Source organism: Chaetodon auriga, chromosome 23 (genome assembly GCF_051107435.1).
Source record: "Chaetodon auriga isolate fChaAug3 chromosome 23, fChaAug3.hap1, whole genome shotgun sequence".
Classification (NCBI taxonomy): Eukaryota; Metazoa; Chordata; class Actinopteri; order Chaetodontiformes; family Chaetodontidae; genus Chaetodon; species Chaetodon auriga.
The window spans coordinates 1,428,882-1,454,011 of record NC_135096.1 but is presented as its reverse complement, the minus strand read 5'-3'; the positions used below and the strand labels follow the sequence as shown (position 1 = coordinate 1,454,011).

Sequence of the window (25,130 nt, the reverse complement as noted above, 5' to 3'; positions counted from 1 at the left end):
GATCTGCTAAAACTAAGAAAATAAAAAATGAAAACAAAAATTATTTGCTTATATTTAGTATTTTTCACTTATTATTAAGTTTGATTTCAAGTATTTTGACCTAAAAATCAGCATTTTCAGCTTATTTTAATACTTTTACATACTCACCTTGGAAAAATTATTTCTAGATTTAAAAATCTTTTTTCAAGATTTCTTATCAAGTAAAATTTACTTGCTGCATGGACGGGTAATTTCACTAGTTTTAAGTAATTTTCTTCTGAAATGTAGTGTTTATATCTTATATTTGGACTACCCTTTGTTGCAATGCACTGGGATTGAGGTTTGGAGACCACATTTGAAAGTGGGAGCTCCGGCTGTCACGACCGCAACTTCCACACTCCCCCACTCGAGATGTCAGCACCAGTGACGGTGAGGATGGAGAGGTGCCAGGTTTTCTGCTGTCGCCTAACGGTTGTCAGGAAGTGTCTGTGAGTTCCATAACTCAGGGCTGGTGATCTGTATCTGCTGTCACACAGATCATCACTCAGATCACTCTTACTAAGTTATTATGTGGATTTGTTTGTAAGATAGTACTGAAGCTAATCCAGCAATGCCCATCCAGGTATTTTGCATGACACAGTTAGGACACCTGCCTCTCCATCTGTACACACTCATTTCCTGTCAATTCGTGTTGGTACCTCAGCATCTTTCTTGGTGTTGTTGTGCTTTCTTCTCTCATAGGTTCCCGTGGATCATGGCTGTGCATGTAATGTGGATGATGGACATGGTCCTCTCATGTTTATGTCCCAGTTTCATACTAGGCTGACAGTAAGCTGTTTTAGTGATCTTGTATGATTTAGTGGTCATTACGTGTCTCAGTGTTTCAGGTGGACTGGTGGATCAGAGTTTTTCACAGGTTGACCAGCAGTCAGCCTGCAGCAGTTTTTGCTGGTTTCTAACAATTTTCAGTGGGTTCAGAAGGGATTTCTCTGGTTTGATTGATTTTACATGCAGTTGTCAATGAGGACTTCAATTTTGTCTTTATTGTTGCTATGGAAACCAATGATCTCCCTCAAGCCCTGAGCTCAGTGGAATGTTGATGTCATCTCTGATAGATCAAAGCCACTTTGTGACGTATCAAAGGAGTGGACCAGGGCTTTGGAACACAGGTCCTTATATGGATGAGGTTTCGCTCCAGGCATTGCTGGATTGACCTGAGAGCCCATACAGGATTCACCTCAGGATTTTGTTGAATTCACTTTTAAGAGTTATTGATCATTTGGACTGTTCAAAGGAAGGTGTGATTTTCAGAGAGAGACAGGACGTCTGGCTTAGAAACACCTCTTCCTCATCCTTTCAGGGACGCGGGTATGTCTGTGTGCCTCTTTTCTATCACACCAGGATAACGACATCTCTATGTTTGATTTAATTTTGGATGTTCTTACAATATACACAAAGCTCATAATCTGTATGATATCAATGCTCTTCTGGTGTTTCTAGCTTATAGAATGATAAAACTGTGATTTTAACTCTCCTAAAAAGTTGGTCTGAGTTTCTACCATGGATCCATACTGCCATCTAGAGTTTCGTAGCGGTTAGGTTGCATATGCTTGATATGAGACAGTTATTAGTAGTAACAATAATAGTGATAATCATTTTGGCAAATATAGTCTGCCTTTATTTCTTTGTCAAATTAAGTTAGTTATACCCTTAGTCATCATGTTTATTAGGATGAATATTCGAGAATGTTATCATGATTATTGTTGAATGTTGCCATTATTCATAAGAATTGTCTAACGCATGTTGTGAACGATGTTGAAATGCCATTGAAAATTGATCATTTAAAATACATGTGATTGACCATAGTGAGAAGCAGATGAGTCCCTCGAACGAATCATTTGTAAATTCTCGCTCTATAAGGTAAAATACGGTGGCCGGGAAGTGCAAACCAACATTACAAACTGTGAGACAAAATTACATTTTGGAAAACATTTTTACATATCATAAAACAACATGACATTACCATAACACATTTACAATTCCCGAAACAAATTTACATTTCAGAAAACAAATTAACAAGACGCGAAACACTTTTACAAGTGCCGAGACAAATTTACAAGTGACGAAACAAATTTACATTTCAGAAAACAAATTAACAAATACAATCTACCGGAAAGGGAACGTCCCAAATACGGGGTTGACCCGGAAGTGATAACGGAAGCGGGTCAATTCGAGTTGTTGACGTTTTCAATGGACGGAGATGGACAGAGACCGAGTCATGTTTTGCCCATTTTGTGGACAACATATGAGCCGATTAACGCGGTTTTGTTTTTCGTGTGGTCGGTCTCTACAGTGTTTAAGAGGCATGTGTAGCGCCCTCATAGACGTCCGATCTATTTTAATGAGGTACGCTCCCCAAGTTCTTTGTATTCCCGAAATCTCTTTCTTTAAGATTAACCAATGCTGAATGATGAGTAAACGGTAACACACAATGACTCAAAAAGTAAGTTTTAAAGATTTACTGTCGTAAACAACACACAAACACGTTCTTTCAATAATGCAAAATAAAAAATGAGGAAACAATAATATTGAAATTCAAATTCAATCAGTTAACTCAAATACCTTTTTTTCAGTGCACTCAATATAAAACACCCAAATCATGACACACTACACCTACGTAAAGCCGGCAGTTTTTAATTAACTAAAATTAAATTGGTAGTGTGTGTGTGTGTGTGTGTGAGCGTTGCAGGCCTGTTACGATACTTGTGGGCGTGGTTGCCAGAAACAATGGTGGCGGCTTCGCACTACAGCCCTGGAAAACACAGTTACCCCTCACTGCAGTAGTGGCGTCCTCCTTATCCCGTCCGTGGTACAGCGAGTTGCTGAAGCATGGGATACAGGCGACTTCTCCCATTCGCCACACGTCCTTGGTCCGGTACACAGCAAGCTAACAGTTTCACCCAGTTGAGTAGCTGGTTTAGCTGCACGTGGATAAAGTCTGTTAGGCTAATAGATAGGCTAATGTGAGCTACGTTAGCCGTTAGCTGCGCTCCTCGACGAACACTTTTGGCCAAAGCACTCCTCCGGTAGACAAACACAGTGTTACGATGAATAACCGTCACTCTGAGACTCACTGTCCGTTTATCTCGATACATATATTTTCCTGAACAACGTCCACACTCTTACAATAACTTTTCACCGCCACGTCATTCCTCACTCTCGTTTCTTCGTTTTTTGCTGCGCACACTTACAGTCAAGTTCTCGCTCACAACAACAAAACACACCCACACCTTTCTCTTCCTGTTTCACACATACCTTAACCAATTAATTAACAGAATAACATTTTTTCTCAATCAACACTTCCTCTGTACCCCTGAGACTTTTCAAAATAAAACATTTTAAAAGTGCACATTGGTATCCTTTTTAAAACTTTTTAAACTTATTAAACTCTACTCTTAAACTATTTTAACCTTAATGAAATATTCTTTTAAACACTTTTAATCACAGTTTTACATGAAATGAACACATTTAACCTATTTATTTATTTATTATCTATTTTTGACAGGGTTACACATGGACCAGACCGGCGGACCAGATATGTTAGAGCAGTGCATACAGTATTTTAATGATTGCCACTTGTACGTTGTAATCATGGACATGATGTCATCTTTACATGGTGTACACATCAGCTTGAGGTCACTGAAAAGTAAACTGAATGAAGCCGGGTTATATCGCAGAAAGGATTACTCCTCTACAAATGCGATAATTAGGGCCATCCGATTGGAACTTCGTGGACCCGGACAGCTGTTTGGCTACCGCATGATGTGGCAGGTACTCAAACAAAAGTACAACCTGCGAGTGAAAAGGGATCATGTGATGAATTTGCTTCGGGAGCTTAATCCCAGAGGGTGCGAGAGGAGAGCACGCCGAAGGTTTATAAGAAGAACCTACCACTCCATGGGACCGAACTATATGTGGCACGCGGATGGTTATAATAAACTCAAGCCATTCGGTTTGGCCCTCTCAGGGTGCATCGATGGATTTTCACGTAAAGTACTGTGGCTTGCATGTGGACCAACAAATAATGACCCATCAGTGATCGCTCACTATTTCCTGTCATGTGTGCGACACCTTGGTGTCATCCCCATGAGACTGAGGACTGATTGTGGCACAGAGAACGGGACCATGGCTGCAATTCAGTGCACTTTACGCCACCACCACCATGACTACTACTCTGGAGCATCCAGCCACATGTACAGCTCATCCACAAACAACCAGAGGATTGAGTCCTGGTGGTCCATATTCAGAAAGGGAAGTTAAGCGCCTTCATAAAGTCATTTAATTAAATTTAACCATTGATTTCATTCTTCAAACATGTATATATGCTTAGAAATAATAATAACAATAATAATAATAATAACAATAATAATAATAATATCTGTTGGATGAAATAACTGTCACCTCTGGCTGCTGCAGCTACAGAGCAAGCCTTTTAGTCGAAGCAGCCTCTTTAAGTGCACTCAAACATTGTAGCATGTCCTGTTTGTTAAAAAATAGTAATCTGATGTTGAAATTTCTGTTGAATTCTGCAGGATAAAAGCTAATTAGCAAACTAAACGAGGTGCCATAAGGTTACATTATGATGTGTCAAGGTTGGCTCGGAAAAATGGCTATTAGGCGATGGTAAACAAAACAGTCATCATGGTGTGTTCAAATACAGCAGGCACACAAAAATAATGTAGGCTAGCTGTGTATGTGCACATTTATAATAAAATTGACACCTTTTTCAGTAATAATCACTTTTACATGCAGTAAATGATAAATGAATTCAATAACTTTTTCCTGAAATAACTAGTTTGCATGAATTTGTAGTATCTTAAAAATGTGATTAATCACTATTAATCACAGCCTAAAACTGTGATTAATCTGATTGAATTTTTTAATCGATTGACAGCACTATTATTTTCATATCAATTTCTATAGGTGTCAGTTCTGGATGGAACTATTTGCAGACCTTAGAGACGCTGGATACTTCAACGGGAGTCACGAGCATCAGTGTCTGTTAAGATACTGTTTTGGTGATGTTATTCAGAGGGACTTGGATGAGTGTGTGAGACTGTGGAACACTCACAGGATTCGCCCCTCCAGAACAGCATCATGTCCAGGAGGAGTGCCCAATGAACTCTACTACTTACCACACAGGTAATACATTTGGCAGCAGATAAATATTTGTATTTGTTTTACTTTTATCTTTATTTTAATTAAATGCAATTATGTCTTCTGTTTAACATAGATTTGGCTCCAGAGACTGTGGCTTTAAAACTGAACAGGCTGAACTGGATGCCTTTCCTGAGGCTCACCTGTCAAGAGCTCCAGGGGACCCAAACATGCAGGAGTACTTGGACTTTGCCATGGAGCACAATCACTTACAGAAGCCAGAGTACTGGCAGTCTGCAACTGAACTTTATCTGAAACTGAAAGAAATTGCTCAGCTATGAATTAAAATTGATAAAAAAGGGAGGTTCTATGTACTGGTGGAACATAAAGTGTCTGAATCTGTCACCAAAAGCGTCATTATTTTAAATGGGAAATAAATGAATAAAAAATAAAGTAATGTAATGAGTAATGTTTATTTATTACATTACATTTTTTGTATTATAGAAAACAGAATCTCGTGAAATACTGTTTGTCTTATTTGATCAAAAAACAGCGATTCATAAACAGACCACAGTTTGAGCTAACACAGTTTGGAGCTAAAATAATTGTCAAAATGCTGAGAAACTGACAAAAAAAACATGCTCACATATCTTTACACTATAAAAATCCTGTTAACAACAGCAACTGCACATTTAGGTGCACCTTTAACAACAGAGACAGAGTCTGGGCTCTAGAGGTCATCTAGTCGTATGGCTTACAAACTGCCAAATCCTGGACTGTTTTGAATTCCAAAGTCCATTTGTGACTTAAACACACTGTATGAGTCGAGGAGTGGTAATTTCAACAAGTTTGAACATGTATTTGCCATTGGGAATGGAGAGTCATCCAGGAACTCTATCCGTGGCAATGGTTCCAAGCCAGAAGGGGGAAGTGATGTCAGCCCAGTTGCAAACATCAAAACATCCTCCACAGACACAGCAGCCTGGCCTTCTGCAAGGAAAAAAATGTTTAGATACACCACGGTAATGTGGTTTTCCAACTAGTTACAAAAATACCTTACAAACCTTCACAATCAAGGAGATAGTCTGCCCAGTAGGCCAAGGCTTGACTTTCTTTAAGTCTTCTGTTACTCCCTGAAGGACTGAGGTCAGGTTTGAAGAGTCTCTCAAGTTCAAAGCCAGTGAGTTGCTTTTCAGAGTGGCACAGGACAGGGGCCAGCAAAGTAGGGTGTTGCTGTAATGCAGTCAAAAACTGCAGGGCTGAAAGACCATCTTTAAATCTACAAAGTGAACACAAATACTGTTTCACTGCTGTGTAGTGCCAACTGTATTTAAATTATCTAAAGAAAACTATTGAATATTCTCTTCCCTACAATTACAATCCGCCTAAACACGTCTATGTTTGGGGAAAATGGTTTTGTGTTGAACATCACTCTTAAATTCTTTTGCCTTGCACATGACTATGGTAAGTGTTAAAAACTACACAATCACACAGAGGAATGACAGAGAGGGTAGGGTGGCATGGGTAGTTATAGACTGGCACAAGGCAGGGAATGGACAGACATACATCACAAAGGCTATCAGTTCTAATACACTAAGGCACAAATTCTGTCACAGGGACTAACTGATAAGAGAAGGACATGCCATGAGGCATTTCAAACAAAAGATTATTACATAAATACATAAAAAAGAAGCCACATCATTATAAATATGATGTTACCTGTCAATTACAGATGAGTTGCGGTCGATAATATACCATCGGAGGTAGTCAGCCACGATTTCTTTCTTTTCTTCCACAGCAGACACACGTCTCAGACAACCTGCTGTCTGTAACATTGTGCTGTGTCTCATGATGCACTCCTGTAGAGCATCCAATGAAGCAGCATTCTCAATCTGAAAGATACAAAAAAGGGGGGCATAAACACTCCAATAAATAACTGTATGTACTGTACATTCTTGCCTTTTTTATTCAGTGACATACATAGCATGGTGTAACCCTACCCTATTAAAAACTAATAAATGAAGCCAATTCTGTGTATGCAATATTGGAAGTAAACATTATCTTAAGACACTGCAGGATGTAAAACTCTGCCCTACCACACTGTAGCCTTTTGCTATTCTCACCTCTTGCAAAGCTTTCCCTATTTCTTCATCAGTTATTAAATTAACTGTTGATTTGAACGAAGGCTGGCCAGCAAGATAATGTACAAGATCTTCTGACAGGAAATGGGGTCCTGGACCTCCATGTACAACTGACACTGCGATCATCTTTCCTGCCAGGTAGTGTTCATCCTCCCTAACAGCTGTGAATGAATTCATATTGCAAAATTAAAACATACACTATATACTTTCAGATACTGCGGAAAAAAAGCATATGCCATGGTAAATATATGTTTAATGATCATTAACCAAACATTAGTATAGTACACATCTAACACTATGCATACCATTTGCATTGCAGATCAAGAACCGATGTCCTTCTGGTCCATCAAAAATGGGCCGGTCTTTCAGGTGTTTCATTAGCAGAGTTAAAAACTCTCGTCTTGGACCACCTGTGTCAATTCCCTCCTCAGGAACGCCAGCATCATCAGTAAATCTGACCAGCATGTCACAGTTGTCAGAATATGTTGTACGCTTGAAACCTCTGACTGCTCCATCCCAAACATTAGCCCTTGAGATGTTGAACCTGCTGACTCTTTTGTGATCAATAGGAAGTGACAAGTTTGCCACAATGTCAGGTAGTGTAATGTTCATCTCTTCCCTGTAATGACAAAAGTGATCTAATTAATAGATATTTCAGACAGTGCACAATTTGCCACTTTTACAAAAATTATTTAAATGCCAGAAATACTGCACAATGAAAACACTAGAATGCCACTGTCAAAAGCTCATTTTACACTGCTGTGTGTTGGAAATTCTCCACATTGACTGCAACCAGCTCCTCCTCTTCTTCCTCCACACCTGGTGCATACAGGTCTGTGTATTTACTGGTGGGAAATTACAACTTCCATGTTAAAACATCTTACTAACAAATTTCTTCCCCATGAGTTAAATTAAAATTATTTGAGTCACTGATTTTTGGCTTACCTGTAGCAAGAAGTCTTGTCTGGATTTGTTTCAGGTGGATCCATATCATCAGTGTCAGATATTACTATCTGAAAAACAAATTAAAATATCAAAACAACAACACTGAAAGTGAGAAACATCAGGCTGCTGCAGTCTGCCTTATTACCTGTCCAGGCTGAATTGTTGCTGAATGCCCTGGTGCATCTCTGAAACATGATAAAAATTACAAAATTATTAAATTAATTAGTACTGTCCTTCAGGCCTACAATAGTCATCAAATAATGTAGACTATAATGAATACAGCCAAGATTCCTATTGGTTGATTAGCACTAGAAAAGCCATCTCATTAAATATGTTATTCATTTATTTGTCCCTGACAAGGACTAGATGCCAAAATGTCCTTACCTTTCTTCTTTAGATTTGTGTTTGGGAGTACTCTGGTTTTGTGGTTCAAAAACCTGAGAGGAAATGCATAAATTTATCAGCAATTTGTAATAGCTTCCATAATTGTTCCCTTACTACATACAGTATATATCACTGGTGAAAGGTTGTTTGTATTGACATAGATAAATCAATAAATACATTGATACATAAATAAGTATTAAAACAATAAATAAATAATTGATGTACCACAGTGTCTGCTCGATTGAATTCAGCTGTGCTCCTTGATGCAATGACAATTTCAGAATCAGAGTCTGAGGTATCATCCACTGCTGTAAAAACAGAAAATTCAACAGATCAGGTGGATACTGTACATGTATCCTACAGTAGAGTATCTAAAATATGTGGAAAATATTGAATCATGAGATCCACTAACCTCCTTGAAAGTGTGTTTCTAGGCAGATGAAAAAGGTGATCCTGGAATATGGCTTTCCTGGTTCCTTTTTATACTCTGCCAATTTGAATGGCTTTTCTGACCCAGGCACATGGACCACCTCTGAGCAGTCTGGATACAAAAGGACGTACGGGCCTTCTTGCATGTCCTTGTTAAATGTTCTCATTTTCTGGACAGCTTGTTTCAGTATATCAGATGCTGCTACCTCTGGGTCTACAAATAACGGGAGTGTTTTCCCTCTCTAGAGGTTTTAGAGCAGTTCCGTCAGTTCCATTTGGCACCATCAATCCAATGTGTATCTAGTAAAATAACAAAGATATGATTAATTTCATGTATTATGCACAGGTAAAATAAAAGATTATACATATATACATCAGTGTTTCCCATAAATTATGCAGAAAGTGGTGTCCCTCCATGGTCTAATTTGTGCCACCACAGTTTCACAGTGAGCCAAGCATGTCTATACACTCAGATGCGACAAAGATAATCTTTTTTTTTTTTTTTTTTTTTTTTTTTTTTTTTAACTTGCTTCAATCTGTGGGATGAGTCAACTATGATACTGATACTGATCCACTTCTGAGTCATCTCGAGTCAGATAACGCTAGTCGAGTACTGATAAGTACTAAGACAGTCAGTGCAACTTACCTGGACGTGTTTTCTGTCCTTTGCCATTCTTCCTTTCGGCCCATAGTTAAAAGACTGACGCTCTTTGGACTTTGAGCTTCTGTACTCTAGGAACTGTTTGTATGATGGGCAAGTTTTTTCTGCTGAAATAAACAAAGTTCCATTTCAAAATAGAAAGTTAGCAGCCGCTAACCAATATTTAAAACTGCTGCGCACATCCTGTTTAGTATTGACAGCGCTAAGCAGAACCGGGTCGTGGCCGTCCATGTCGTTGTTTGTGTCTGTTGTGCGTGAATACAAAGTAAGTTTGCATCAGTTGTTTGTTATGTTTTTGTAACGTGCCACCATACCTGATGCGTGCTCCCGCCCGCAGAGTTTTTCTAAGTGACGTATGTTTCCACGGGCTGGTAATACGTTCGTCTTCATCCATATATGTGTTCTAAACATATGATTCTGTTCTGATTGAGTGTTTCATACAATGTATGGTTGTTATATCTGACGATATTTACGTTTATTACAGTCGCTGTGTGTTAGATTGTAATGGTGCAGTCTGAAGCGCCCCCGTGCGGCCATTAGAAAGTATTATTTGACCTCAGTTGTTATCTTACTGCATTCTTTGTGTAGTACCATATGTGTGTTTAGATCACAGACATATTACTTCACTTCTGTAACATATTAATAGCTTTACTGTTTATTTATTTCTATACTTCAGGAAACCACAACATAACACAATACAACACATCCTGCACCTTGTTCATGTGTGGAACCAATAAAGAAGGAAAACGAAACTCTCTGGACTAGCTGCAGTTTTTCTAACAGAAAACTAAGGCCAGACTGCGTACGCCAGCATCCAAAATACATTCTACATGTATGTATATTTGCCTGTGAACCAATCCCACCTACCTACAAACATAACCACTGGAGGATAGGAGGGAAAGGGTCTTGAAACAACTTTCAGATGGCTATACATTTATATCTATTCAATTATAAAAAATGATGCATGATAGATGATGATAGATGATTATGTGTGTATATGTATATATATGTAAATATACCTATTAAAAGACTGGTGATTATGGATGTGTGTGTGTGTGTGTGTGTGTGTGTGTGTGTGTGTGTGCATGTGTATTTATGTGTAAATGTGTATGTTTGTATAAATATATGTATTGTGCATACATATATATGTGTGATTGTGTGTGTGCGTGTGTACATGTATATATGTATGTGTGCACACACACACACACAAACAGACATATATATATATACACACACATATATATATACACCTATATAGTTATAAGGATGGTGATGGTGATGATATAAATGATGACCGGGATAGATTAGAGGGAAGGGTGACAAAATAAACAATAACATAGAATAAATAACAATATTAACTTCTATTCATATATTGGCCCTATTTTCTCATTTACTACTACCACGAAAACAATTGATACTGAGAATAACACAGCTTCCATCTTTAAAGGACTGGAAGTGGAAGAAGTTCACAAAGTAAATGAGGAATCTTTTCAATCATTTTCAACAAAGTTCATTGATCAATTTATTCCAATGAACTGAAAGACTGATGTGACTGAGATCCTGCACAGACTCAACTGACTCAAGGAGACTCTCCCTCATACAGAGGACACAGAGACACTGAGGAACCAGACCTGGAACAGGACCAGGGCCAGAACCCAAAGCCAGGATAAAGAGGTTCAGTGAATGTGGTGTTGAAGGTGTGGAGGTGGATCAGTGAGTCAGAGGAGACTCTGTAGAAGGACAGAGTGCCAGCAGGACAGTCCACATACACTCCTACTCTGTGAGAGACCGAGGAGGAGGAGGAGGAGGAGGAGGAGGAGGAGGAGGAGGAGGAGGAGATGGATGTTATTCTGTTATTGTGACAGACAGAGTAATGGCCATCAGAGCAGCACAGACTCCAAGACTGATCATTCCCTCCAAACAAACACTCTCTCCTGTCTCCTTTCCTTCTGATTCTTCTGTAACTCACTGATACATCAACCTCTCCTGTCCACTCAACCTCCCAGTAACAGCGACCAGTCAGACCAGTTCCACACAGCAGCTGAGTCCAGTGGTCAAACCTGTCTGGATGATCAGGATATGACTGATCCTCCCCCTCATACCTGATCGTCCTGTTGTTGTCAGACAGTTTGATCCTTCTGTTCATGGTGTTTGTGTCCAGTTTGAGTTCACAGGAATCTGATGGAGAGAAGAAGAAGAAAACAGCTGCAGTTATTGATCCATCATCTGTTGATTGATGGACAGTTTGATGATGACATCAGAGATGTGAATGAGTGATGTCACAGTTTGAAGATGGCTGAATGAGCTTTGTTTTCATCAGTCAAATTAAAGACACACTTACACTTCCTCAGACCTGGTCTCAACCATTGGACTCCAGCAGGCTCCACCCTGAAAGGAGGAGGGGAGTCAGAGCAGCACCTCCTCTTTCAGCATGCACACATGGACGTTACATCACTCTCAGACACACAAACGCAACATGTTGATCCGGCCTGCTTCTCCCTGCTGCCCCTAAACCTCTTCAGCTCTGCTCAGACACTGACAGCGACACTGATTCTCTCTCATCATTAAATCTGCCTTCATCAGCTCATTTCCTCATTTCAATCTGTTGCTGACTTCTATTCTAAGCTGCTTCACTCATTGATCACTCTCTCGCTCTCCCACCTGTGATGATTAATAATCAGTCTGACTTTGTCTTCACTGAACAAACCAACAGAGCTTTAATCATTGATTATTGGACACGGTTCTCCTCGTCATGTCCCATATGTGACCATGCTTCATGTGTTCATCAGAAGTGTGAATACTGTCAATAAATTCAATATCTGAGACAAGTCATCATGACTCTGCTGTGTGGAAATCTTTTCATGTCAAACTTCCTGAAGTTCACCAGAACAAGAAGAGCCACTTGATGTCTGCTCATGGAAATATTTACAAGCCATGTTTGCTGTGAAGACCATGTTCAGTCTAATTGTTCTCCACTGATGAAGGAACAGTCCAACATTTTGAGAAAAACACTTGATTGAAGCATCTCAAAAGTCCTACTCTGTCTTGTGGTTGTCAGGTTCCAGCAGTTTGAACTAAATAGAACTGCTTTGGACTTATTGGAAGCTTGTTTTTATGTCTTTTGAGGACAAAAAGGACATTTGTCAAACTGACAGACAGTTCTTTTTCCATGCAGAGATCTGTCCAAACTGCATCAATTATGACCAACAGGTCATTATCATGTTTGTTCCTGGAGATGTTCTCCTTGAGACCTCCAACACAAATATGTCCTTTTCATGTTCAACCAGTGTTTATGTTGTGATCAAAGGACAAAGGTTTCCTACATGTGTGATTGTTCATGTCTCACTCACATCCACCATCAACCAAAAAGACAGACAACATGTTTCCAGCTCTTCCTCCTCTTTCACACTGACTGACTGTGGCTGCAGCAGCCTCTTCATACCTGAGAGTGTCCAGTCTGCAGTGAGGATCCTCCAGTCCAGCAGACAGCAGCTTCACTCCTGAGTCTCCTGGATGATTGTAGCTCAGGTCCAGCTCTCTCAGATGGGAGGGGTTGGATCTCAGAGCTGAGGCCAGAGAAGCACAGCCTTCCTCTGTGATTAGACAGCCTGACAGCCTGAAAACACACAGAACAACACACATGGAAGATCATCTGAGGGTCCTGCTGTGTCCGTCAAATCATTGCTCTCAAAATGCAGAGATCTGATCACGTGGGAGGATTTTACACACAACACATAATAATTCTCAACAGTTTCTGTGTTTTAGGTTAACGACTTCACACTCGACACTTCACTTCCTGAGGTCCTCAGCGACACCTTTGTGGTAATTAATCATGACTGAATCAGGAATAAAGTGACATCCACTAATCACATGTCACAAGTCACATGAGAAAACCTAAATGAGGATTTCCATCTCAGGCAGACTTAATTAATAAAAGGTACACTGAGAGAAAAAAAATCAGCCAATCAATGTGTGTATATGTCAAATGTGTGGATTTCTGAGGTTAAAGAAAGACGTCAACGCTTTTACAACAAACAGTAACTTGATCTGACCTGAGAGTTTCCAGTGCACAGTGTGGACTCTCCAGTCCAGCAGACAGCAGCTTCACTCCTGAATCCTGCAGGTTGTTGTTACTCAGGTCCAGCTCTCTCAGGCTGGAGGACTGGGATCTGAGGACTGAGGACAGAACTTCACAGCTTCTCTCTGAGAGGTTACAGCCACTCAGTCTGAAGAACAAGAAGAAAAAGAACATTTATTTTCAAATGTTGAGTCTCTTCTCAGCGTGTGTTCAAATCTTTCCTGTTCCATCAAAAACATGTTGTAGATGTTCATTCGTTGTCTTCATGTCTGTAAGAACACAGTCATGTGTCTCCAGTTCTGAATCCAGTTCTTGAGTGTTATGTTTAAATCTGCTGGATGAAGTTTAAAGTTTCACTCTCGAATGTGCAGATAGAAATAAACTGGAGGCTCTGAGAGTGACTGAGTCCTGAAACAAATATATGAACTGAACGATTTAAAGAATCAGCAGTTTTCTGCCAGCATTCCTCTCTCATCTTATGTGCAGTAACAGTCTTGATTTTCCTCTTTTATTTTTTACATTCTCCAAAGCTCTCCATTATAACAACCTGTTCCTCTGGACTGAAGGAGGGGGGACATGATTGGTCCTTTTTGTGGTGACAAAGAGTCAAATGATGAAGCAAACATCTCTTTTTATAGGAACATGCACAGAGCCTGATGAAGGAAACCTGAGTTAACAAAGGAAGCTGATAACCACCGTCGTGATGCCCGTTATCTCTGCCTGGAGTTCAGTGGCAGCTGGTCAATAGAGGGCGCTAGGGCGCCGCCCCTCCCGTGAAATATTGACTCTTATATATCTACCAAGATCAACCATGAATCAATCTAACTGAACAAATACGAAATAAAAAAAAAAAAATACATTGCATTTTTACTTGTGCAATGGTGTAATGGTACCCGCCACACTACCAGCAACCATTAAATGCGTCCGACTTTAGGCTAGACTTGCGATTTGCCATTCGATATAGGGCCCTCCTCCAGGTCAAGGGTGTCAGTAATACTGGAGTCTATGAGAGCAATCAAACTTTTTCATTGTTTACGGGCAGAGACAGCCTTTCATTGGCGCATGAAAATTCGCTTCTAGTTTGCACCTCTGTGCACTCAGACCAATGGCACATTTTTCCAATCTTGGCGTGATTGGACAATTCATCGAATCAGTCACGTCCGTCAGCAAGCATTGGTCCGCAGCTGTAACTACTTCCAGAGAAGAAAAAAGACGGCTAGCGCGGAGACTGTGAAGGAAGGATAGTGACTGTGGTGAAAGAAAACTCGATTGTTTCTCTACGTGATACTCCATTTTTGCGTTGCTTAGATGTGGACAAGAAAAGGGTGAAGGATTTGAGACCTGACCGTCTGGATTTAAACATTTCGCAGCAGACTACTGATCGTGGGAGGACATACATACGAAGCTTCTCCTCAAACATGTATGCTAAGCGGAATTGGCTAGCTGGATGTCCAGTAAGTAATGCGTTTTTTTGTTTCCCCTGCTTGTTATTTCAAAGTCCTGGGACTGAGACGTTATGGACTACAACAGAGCAAATGTTGAGTCCATTGCTACTGCATTGAGTGAATGTCTTAGTGGAATCCTTCCTGAACAGAAAGGTAAACTCATCATCCAGGCATATGATGGAGCCAGTATGAGGGGTGCCACTTCAGGTGTTCAGCGAAGAATACGGGATGAGTACCCAAATGCCACTACATCCACTGCTATGCACATCAACTAAACTTCATAATGCAACAGGCTACCTCTCACATTTCTATGGTGAGAATTGTTTTTTTTCTGATCTTGGTGGTTTTTCAAGTTTTTTTTTTTCAAGATCTCCCAAGCGGACCAGTGTCCTTGATGAAGTAGTGGCTCACAGATTGCCAACATCCAGCAACGTGAGATGGAACTTTCACAGCCAAGCTGTCAATACTGTGTTTGAGCACACAGAAGACCTCATTGAATGCTTCAGGAGAATTTGCTCTTCAAGTGACTTTGATGACAAAACAATCAAAGAAGCAGGAGGTTACATGAGGCTACGAGAGGATACTGACTTCAATTTTTTCCTTAAACTGTTCCAGCACATCATGCCACATGTAGACTTCCACTGGAGAGGCTGAGAGGTGTTTTTTAACACTGAAGAGGGTCAAAACCTTCCTCAGGAACACCATGACTCAGGACAGGCTGAATGCCTTAGCCATCCTGTCCATGGAGAAGAAGCTGGTGACTGAGATGGCAGATTTTAATCAGAGGGTGATTGACAAATTTGCGAGCCTGAAAGTCGGGAGGGCTAAATTTCTCTACAAGTAGTGGACACTACTGTCTGGTCTCCCTCTTGATAGTTCAACAGTATCCAAAGTCCCCCCTTGATTTTAGCGATAATTCAACAAGATCCAATGTCTCTTGCTTGATTCTACTGATAGTTTAACAATATCCAATGTCTGTCTCTTATTGTATTGATGGTTTAACAGTGTTCTAGTTTAAATGGTGTAATGGTGAAACTGTAACATATGCTCGACTTTCATCAAAGTAGTCTACTTTCTGAATCAATTCTGCCCCAAAACTCTTCTTTTCAGATCAGAAATATCCAAAGTATGTCTCTAGCTGTATTGATACTTGAACAATGGTCTAGTATAACTGTTTTTAGATGTTGTGTGTTGTGTTCTGATTGTGAGGCACTATTTGGGCCGTCACGTGCAACTGCCCCCCCCCCAACAAATTAAGTCACCAGCTGCCACTGCTGGAGTTCATGTTTAGTTGAGGCAGCTCACACAAAGGAAGCCTGGCTTGGTCCAATTTGTTTTGTCCTTCATCCCACTGAGCTTCACATGAGACAGCCTCTGTGCTGGACTCAAACTGCTGACTCATAGTCCTTCAGAATTCATGTTTCCCATGACTCAGCACTCTGATCAATAGGAAATTCATCAGTTTTAATGACCCATGCTGCACTTTGTGAAACCTCACTGTAGAAAATATTCCTGCACAGATTTTAATTACAGATACGCAAAATATTTCGACAGTGTCAAAACTTTATGACACATCTGGAAACTTGAATTTGAGAGTTTTTTTTTCTTAATTCACACATTCAGACACGTGCACACATTTTTCTGACATGCACAGAAAAGATGATCTACAACTGCAGGCTGGGAAATTATTTATGATCATCATATCACAAACTCAAAATCACCAATGTCAGAGATCTGAAAATAAACAAAATAGACTGAAATATTCAAATCCTGACATGAGAGAGATTGTTTAAACTAAATGAATCTCTAAATGTACAGAACTAACTTAAATCTGTCACACAAACAGTAATTTGATCTGACCTGAGAGTTTCCAGTGCACAGTGTGGACTCTCCAGTCCAGCAGACAGCAGCTTCACTCCTGAATCCTGCAGGTTGTTGTGACTCAGGTCCAGCTCTCTCAGACTGGAGGACTGGGATCTGAGGACTGAGGACAGAACTTCACAGCTTCTCTCTGAGAGGTTACAGACACTCAGTCTGAAGACACACAGGAAGAAAACAGGAAGTTATTTATTTTTCTCTTGTTAAAGGATAGAGCATTTTTAAATGACTAAATTCTACTTACAGAACTTTGTTGGAGGCTTTGACCACTGGCAGCAGCCTCAGAAGAGCCTCCTCTGAAGCAGAGAATTTCTTCAGGTCAAACACGTCCAGATCTTTTTCTGATGACAGTAAGATGAAGACCAGAGCTGACCACTGAGCAGGAGACAGTTCATTTGTGGAGAGACTTCCTGAACTCAGAGACTGTTGTATCTGATCCACCAGAGAACGATCATTCAGTTCATTCAGACAGTGGAACAGATTAATGCTTTGCTCTGTAGAAGGAGTCTCTTCAATCTTCTTTTTGATGTACTCAACTGTTACCTGATTGGACTTTGAGCCACTTCCTGTCTGTGTCAGCAGGCCTCGTAGGAGAGTCTGATTGGTCTGCAGTGAAAGACCCAGGAGGAATCGGAGGAACAAGTCCAGGTGTCCATTTGGACTCTGTAAGGCCTTGTCCACAGCACTTTGGTGAAGCTGGGTTAGTTCAGGTTCTCTGTCTCTAAAGACTTTAGACCACCAGGAGGTTGTTTGTTCTTCTGACAGCAGATTGACTCCAGACTTGATGAAGGTCAGATGGACATGAAGAGCAGCCAGAAACTCCTGAACACTCAGATGGACGAAGCAGAACACCTTGTCCTGGTACAGTCCTCTCTCCTCTTTAAAGATCTGTGTGAACACTCCTGAGTACACTGAGGCTGCTCTGATATCAATGCCACACTCTGTCAGGTCTGATTCATAGAAGATCAGGTTTCCTTTCTGCAGCTGCTCAAAAGCCAGTTTTCCCAGAGAGTCAATCATCTCCCTGGTCTCTGGAGTCCACTGATGATCTGACTCAGCTCCTCCATCATACTTCATGTTCTTCACTTTGGACTGAACCACCAGGAAATGGATGTACATCTGAGTCAGGGTCTTGGGCAGCTCTCCTTCCTCTCTGGTCTTCATCACATCCTCCAGAACTGTAGCAGTGATCCAGCAGAAGACCGGGATGTGGCACATGATGTGGAGGCTTCGTGATGTCTTGATGTGGGAGATGATTCTGTTGGCCTGCTCCTTGTCTCTGAACCTCTTCCCGAAGTACTCCTCCTTCTGTTCATCAGTGAACCCTCTGACCTCTGTCACCATGTCAACACACTCAGGAGGGATCTGATTGGCTGCTGCAGGTCGTGTGGTTATCCAGAGGCGAGCAGAGGGAAGCAGATTCCTCCTGATGAGGTTTGTCAGCAGCACATCCACTGAGGTGGACTCTGTGACATCAGTCAGAATCTCATTGTAGTGGAAGTCCAGAGGAAGTCGACACTCATCCAGACCATCAAGAATGAACAAAACCCTGAACTCTTCAAACCTGCAGATTCCTGCTTCTTTGGTTTCAGGAAAGAAGTGATGAACAAGTTCCACCAAGCTGAACTTTTTCTCTCTCAGCACATTCAGCTCTCTGAAAGTGAACGGAAACATGAACTGTATGTCCTGGTGGGCTTTGTCTTCAGCCCAGTCCAAAGTGAACTTCTGTGTTAAGACTGTCTTCCCAATGCCAGCCACTCCCTTTGTCATCACTGTTCTGATTGGTTCATCTCGTCCAGGTGGTGTAAAGATGTCTTCTTGTCTGATTGTGGTTTCTGGTCCGTGTGGTTTCCTGGATGCTGTTTCAATCTGTCTGACCTCATGTTCATCATTGACCTGTCCAGTCCCTCCCTCTGTGATGAAGAGCTCTGTGTAGATCTGATTCAGGAGGGTCCGCTTTCCTGCTTTAGCGATCCCCTCAAACACACACTGGAACTTCTCCTTCAGGTTAGATTTAAGTTGACGCTGACAAACTGGAGCAAAAAGTTCTGAATGAAGACACAACAAATAAATCAATAAGTGACTGATAAAGTTCAGATGAGATTTTAATTTCCTTGTCTAAACATATTTTGGTCGATCTGTTGAATCAGTGAATGTTCCACTGATCCAGCAGTTAAACCTTTAGAGAAATTCTCTTACTGCTCTGCAGACGCTCAGCCAGCTCCTCCTCCTCCTTCATTCTCCTCAGGAAGTGCTGTGTGATCTTCAGAAATGCCTCTCTGCTGCGTCTCCTCTGCTCTGCATCATCATCCTCATCCTCCCCCTGACTCTCGAAGCATTCTGGGTCACCTGAACTCAGAACCGTCTTGATCTTCTTCAGCTCGTTCCTCACAAAAGAGACAATGTTCTCCTCCAGCAGCTGGAACAGAAGATGATATGAATGACACAAACTGAAATCATGGAAGCAAACATCAGATCCATGTTGGACAGACTGACGGTCCACTGGTTTAAAAAGTGTAGCGTGATTATTGTGAACAAAACAGATGTGAAAGCAGCTGTTGTACATGTACAGACCATAAATATGGAGTCCAGGTGAGTTTGATGCTGCTGGGCAGACTGACCACTGGGAACCTTTGAGCTCTCCTTGTGGACTCTGTGGAGGAATCATGAAGAATTAGCTCACATCACGTCCGTCCACACAGAGACAAACACCAGCTGAAGGTCCTTTGAGCTGAAGTGTTGATTCCAACATTGAATCAGATGGTTTCCACTGACATGAAAGTGTTGCTCGTACTGCTGATCCCACTGTGAATCAACAGTCCAGTCTGCATTTCTGTGCAGCTTTCACTCTACTGTGTTGGTTCACCAGCTTGTCTGGTCCCTTCAGTTCTCATTGACCCCTATAATACTGTGGACAGCATCACACAGCTCACACAAGCTAACTGGATGCTACCTGTCCAGCACAAATTGGCAGAGAATACTGGACCAAATCAAAGCTGAGGGTGATTTCACATCCAAATGAAAGCTGGAACGTTCTTCTCTGGACTACATGAAGGAAACAGGTGCAGCTGTTGCTCATAGAAGTTGTTCTGGCTCTTTCTTTTATTCTTGGACAACATGTATTTGTTCTTGTCCACTTGTTGGACACACAACACATATTTGAGCTTTGTCTCCTCTCTGAGCTCCTGCAGCCTTTAGTTACCCATAACACCCTTCTCTGCATCAGACGTCTTCACAGAGGCACAACTCCAGCCTGATGTGAGGTGCCATGATGCCGCCGTCAGTGTCGTTCTTGACTTTGTGAATCCATCAGCAGCATCAATCACAAACAGACTGTGTGTTTCCTCAGACTCTCTGTGTTGCTTCATTCTGTGTTTCACAGCAGCTGATCTCAGTCCAGCTGTTATCACTGACATGTTTGTGTTTGTGTTGTCGCATGACTGAAAACCACAACATGTTGATTTGATGGAGGAACTCAGTGGAATCAGGGTTAGCTTTCGTTAGCATCTGTTAGCCTCAATCAAGTCACTGTTTGAAACTCATGCAGTCATCAGTCAGAAGGTGTGTGTGGAGGAAATGTTCAACTGGAGTCAAGAGTTGAAGACTGGTTATACTGTGCAGCTTCCACATGTGAGGATAAAAACGAATGAGAAGAAGAACGATGCTGAAAATAAACGAACAGGTAGAAAAAACTTCTCTGGATAAATAACAGTTCAAACAAGAATCTGTGATATTTTAATGTTATTAACAGTTTACCTCTTTGCAGCAGACGGTCGATCTACTTTAAAATCAATGACACAACCCATCGACCGGTCACTCTTCAAGGACACACAGCTGGGTCCAGGTCCAGGTCCGGGTCCAGGTCCAGGTCCAGGTCCAGGTTCAGGTCCAGGTCCATCAGAGGCTGGTCTCCCATAGATCCTGTCAGACACAGAGGAAGACCACCAGGGATGGAAATTGACTTTTTCTTCTTCAGACTCAGAAGCTGCTGGAGAAGCTCGCAGCTATCAACAAGAAAAGGATCAACACACCAAAGTTCAATCAAACATGAAGCTGAATGATTTCAGTCTGTGGATCATCACTTCATTTGCCCATCAAATCTTGGACCAAAGCAGAACTCAATGGACTGATTTCTGAGCAGATTTTACTGTGATTGACAGACAACAAACTAAACTGTGGAGTCCATCAGCACCGACTCTGTTGGTCTATTTTCTAACGTTTGCATCACGAGACTCAGCACAAATATCCTGACTGTTATTTAGAGATGATGGTCGCTGAAGCATTTTAGTCCAACATTCAAAGAGGAAGTTTGATGGTAAAGAGACTTTGGAAGGTCCCCACTGGATATTTGCTGAAGCCTCATATTATCCTCAGCTTTCAGTGTCCACATGTGGACATGTCAGTGCTGTTTAGGGACAGACTGGACAAATGTCCTTTAATACTAATCTAGCTCTAACCCTCATCATCATTCTAGGACATCTTGAACATTAGACGGACAACTGGTCAGACTGGATTTAATGAGGACAAACATCAGCAATGGACAACATGAGGAGGACATATGGACATTTCAGGTCAAATTGTCCAACACGAGTTTAACACTGAGAACAACTTACTGTCTGTCAGAGATATGCTGCTGTTTAAAAGAAATGGGGAGACCCATTGACCGGTCACTCTTGAGGGACACACAGCTGGGTCCAGGTCCAGGTCCAGGTCCAGGTCCAGGTCCAGGTTCAGGTACAGGTCCAGGTCCAGGTGAGGCTGGTGGGTCCTGCTGCTCTGGCCTTCAACACAACACACACAGAGCTTTGAGTGTGAATTATGATGGTGGAGAGATTCGAGTGCTCTGACATGGAGTCGAGTCCTGGACAGTCAGAGATCTTGGTCTCACCTCTGAGCTTCGGTCTGGCCGTCATCGTCCCCACACAGACTGGTTTTAGAGGGACGGACTCCCTCCTCTCTGTCCTCACACCGATTCATGCTGCTGAACTCACATCAGCTCACACACACACTTTGATCTGGAGAAGAAACACAAATAATTCATGTGCACATCAGCTGAAATCATCCTTTCATGGTTTCTCCTGTCCAAATATCAGCTGCTCCTCCTCTGATTGGCTGTTATCTCGTCTTTCATATCAGTGTCAGCTGAATGCAGTCAGACAGCAGTGTGAGGCTGAGCTGCTGTACTTCTATCAGTCCACGAGATGGCGCCATGAAGCTGCAGTGAAGTGAACACACACTTGATGCCTGGATGACCGTTGACATCCACTGACACACACTGACTGAATCTGACAGGAAGCTTCAGTTTATGGAATATTCAGTAAATTCAACATGACTGAAAGTTTCTTTATGCCTGAACGATGCTCGATCATCGATAAGTGAAGGAGAAAGTTAAATATTTACACAGGAGAAATGTAAAATAGCAGAAATATTCAAGGACAGTACAAGTACTTCCAGACTGTACTTAATAACAGTACTTGAGTAAACTAGTTACTTTCCACCACTGAGAGATCCTTTCAAAATAAAAGCCTGTCTCAATCAAGCCCTCTCAGGTCATATTAAAAGAGGAATCTTTGATTTGATTCTTGATCACATTGAAGCACAAAGTGAGAAACAGCAGCGACACTCGTTGCTGTTGGAGGAGAGTTCAGAGCTCTGACAGCTCATTTAGTGACACAGTTACAGATTGAATTGAGAAATAAAAGGTTTCAGCTCCTCACAGCCCTCTGAATGCTCCTTCCTGCTGTCTCCACATCAACTATTGAGGATCAACTCGCTCTGCTTCTGCTCTTATTCCAGCGTTTACACTCACAAACATCCACACAACATGGCCAATGTTTTTAACGGAGCTGCTTTTAGCTCCTTCATCCAGAGTTCACAGTTAAACTCACAGTTTGGAGAAACGATGGACGGAGCTGCAGATCGATGCTGTTTGTGCTGAAGCTAAGCTAACGACAGCTTGAGTCAAAAACACCTGAAACGAGTTACTTTACCTTCGGCTGGAGCTTCAGAGGAGAAAACAAACTGTGACACACCGAAGGCAGAAGTGAAAGTAAAGTTCAGACAGGAAGGAGCAGAGAGAGAGAGAGAGAGAGAGAGAGAGAGAGATTTATTAAGTTTATTAATCTTTTTGTTCTCTGTATAAAGTCTTTATTCGTGAGTTTCACACCAACATGTTTCTTCCCAGAGGTGTTAGAGTCACATCAGCTCATGATCAAAGATGATTTGTCCCTCTGTCCCCCCCATAACCCCAAACTGCTCGGAAACTGTCCAGGCCCTGAGCAGCTCTGTAAAAGCTGAACTCAGCAGTCTGGACTTCACCATTCTCACAAACAGGAACCACATCAGCATTCAAGGCTTCCTCCACTTTTCTCGTCATATACTCACACACACTGAATCTTAGCCTGTCCTCAGACAACGTTCAGTAACTGACATTTGTTCTTTTTTTGGCGAGTGTACTTAAAACCAAAGATAAAAACCTGCTGTGTAAAAACTTCTTCACATCTACTAAAAAAGGCCTCCAGCAGCACAAACAGAGTCCTGAGACGAGTGCACTCTGAGAAGCAGTGAAACACCGTCTCTCTGTGGCTGCAGAGGGGACATGTGTCCTCTACGGCAGCGTTGACCACAGAGATGAAGGAGTTCACTGCCACGATGCCATGGAGGAACCTCCACTGCAAGTCTGCCTGTTTCCTTGTTAAAGGAGGTTTGTATAAAGACCTCCATGCAGGTTTAAAGTCAGGATTTAAACTCCAGTGTGTCCTCCATGGGGTGTCACTGTGCCTGTTCAGTTTGCTCTGGTCCACGGTCTTTACCATCAGTTTGTATAGTGACTGCCCTGAAGCATCCTCCAGAACAACACCTGCAGGGTCGACAGGCTCGAGGAAAGGACCAGAACAGTTTTTAAAACCAGTGAACAGTCTGACGGCAGCATACGGATCAGTCCAGTTTGGCAGCAGTGGACCGTTACAAAAGTCAGGTAAAAGAGTGCATTCGTGGCCTGTCAGCTGATGTTTCCAGTGTGTCGGCAGTTGGTTTATAACTTGAGCTGATGTCGCTCCCAGCTGAGCAGCCAGTTCAGCAGGGTCATCCAACCCAGGTCCGGTCAGCTCCACCACCTGGCTCAGAGTGGAAACTCCTGCAGTGTGAAGCGTTCTGTGCAGAGTTGGTCCACCCCTGCTGGGACTGTTCAATCGTCCTCCATGCAGCACAAGTTCTTGCAGGAGCCAGCACAGAGAGTCGGCCTGCTCCTGCCTCTGCTTTCTCGGTAGAGACCACGCTGTAAAAACACTTCTGTAGAAGGCTGGCAGAGGTGAGGTGTTCAGCTTGCTGGAGTCCATCAGAAACAGAGGCAGGCCCAGTCCCAGACCACCACACTGCTTCAGGATGCAACAGGATGCTGCTCTCCACACCAGGTCCATAGGCCCAGTGAGCAGTCTCTGGGTGAATTGGAGGTGAGATGCAGCTCCCCTGCTGGCCAGATGGACTAAACCGTGTCCACCCCCCTCCTTAGGAAGGAACAGGACACTCTGAGGGACCCAGTGCAACCTGTCTCAAAAGACATCTAATAAAATTCTCTGAATTTGTGATAAAAGAGAAACTGGAGGATCAACACAGGCCAACCGATGCCACAGAGCAGAAGATACCAGACTGTTAATTACCAGAACATGGCCTCTGTAAGACATTTTGGGTAAAATCCACTTCCACTTCATAAGCTGACCTTTGACCTTTTCTAAAACTTCGTCCCAGTTTTTCTGTAAAAACATGTTGCTTCCCAGAAAGACTCCCAGATACTTTAGCCCCCCTTTCTTCCAGACTAATCCTCCAGGTAGCCTGAGCCGATCTCCCAGCCTGTCCCCCACCATGACCGTCTCACTCTTCCCCCAGTTTGCTTTGGCTGATGATACGGAAGTGAACAGGTTGACTGTATTCACGTATCGATGTCTCTCTGCATGTTGACCAGGATGATGACATCGTCTGCGAATGCTGACAGTTTAAAGAGACGTCACAGTCAGCCAAACGAACACCACTCAGAT

At 42.0% G+C, this 25,130-nt stretch overlaps 1 protein-coding gene across 1 annotated transcript; it reads right to left on the bottom strand.

Annotated features, from left to right (window-relative positions):
* Positions 1–5,685: 5,685 nt before the first annotated feature.
* LOC143315911 (uncharacterized) lies at positions 5,686–22,112 on the bottom strand. Its single transcript, XM_076723473.1, has 21 exons — positions 21,986–22,112; positions 21,711–21,878; positions 20,854–21,018; positions 19,672–19,750; positions 19,297–19,516; positions 17,342–19,145; positions 17,080–17,253; positions 13,749–13,922; positions 13,139–13,312; positions 12,038–12,084; positions 9,682–11,874; positions 9,019–9,335; positions 8,832–8,914; positions 8,607–8,659; positions 8,368–8,407; positions 8,223–8,290; positions 8,033–8,122; positions 7,583–7,896; positions 6,856–7,028; positions 6,201–6,415; positions 5,686–6,126 (listed from the first exon to the last, which is right to left on the bottom strand). The coding sequence occupies exons 1-11, from the start codon at positions 22,072–22,074 to the stop codon at positions 11,276–11,278; spliced, it is 3,693 nt and encodes a 1,230-aa protein (XP_076579588.1). The 5' UTR covers positions 22,075–22,112; the 3' UTR covers positions 5,686–6,126; positions 6,201–6,415; positions 6,856–7,028; positions 7,583–7,896; positions 8,033–8,122; positions 8,223–8,290; positions 8,368–8,407; positions 8,607–8,659; positions 8,832–8,914; positions 9,019–9,335; positions 9,682–11,275.
* Between the last annotated feature and the right edge of the window lie 3,018 nt (positions 22,113–25,130).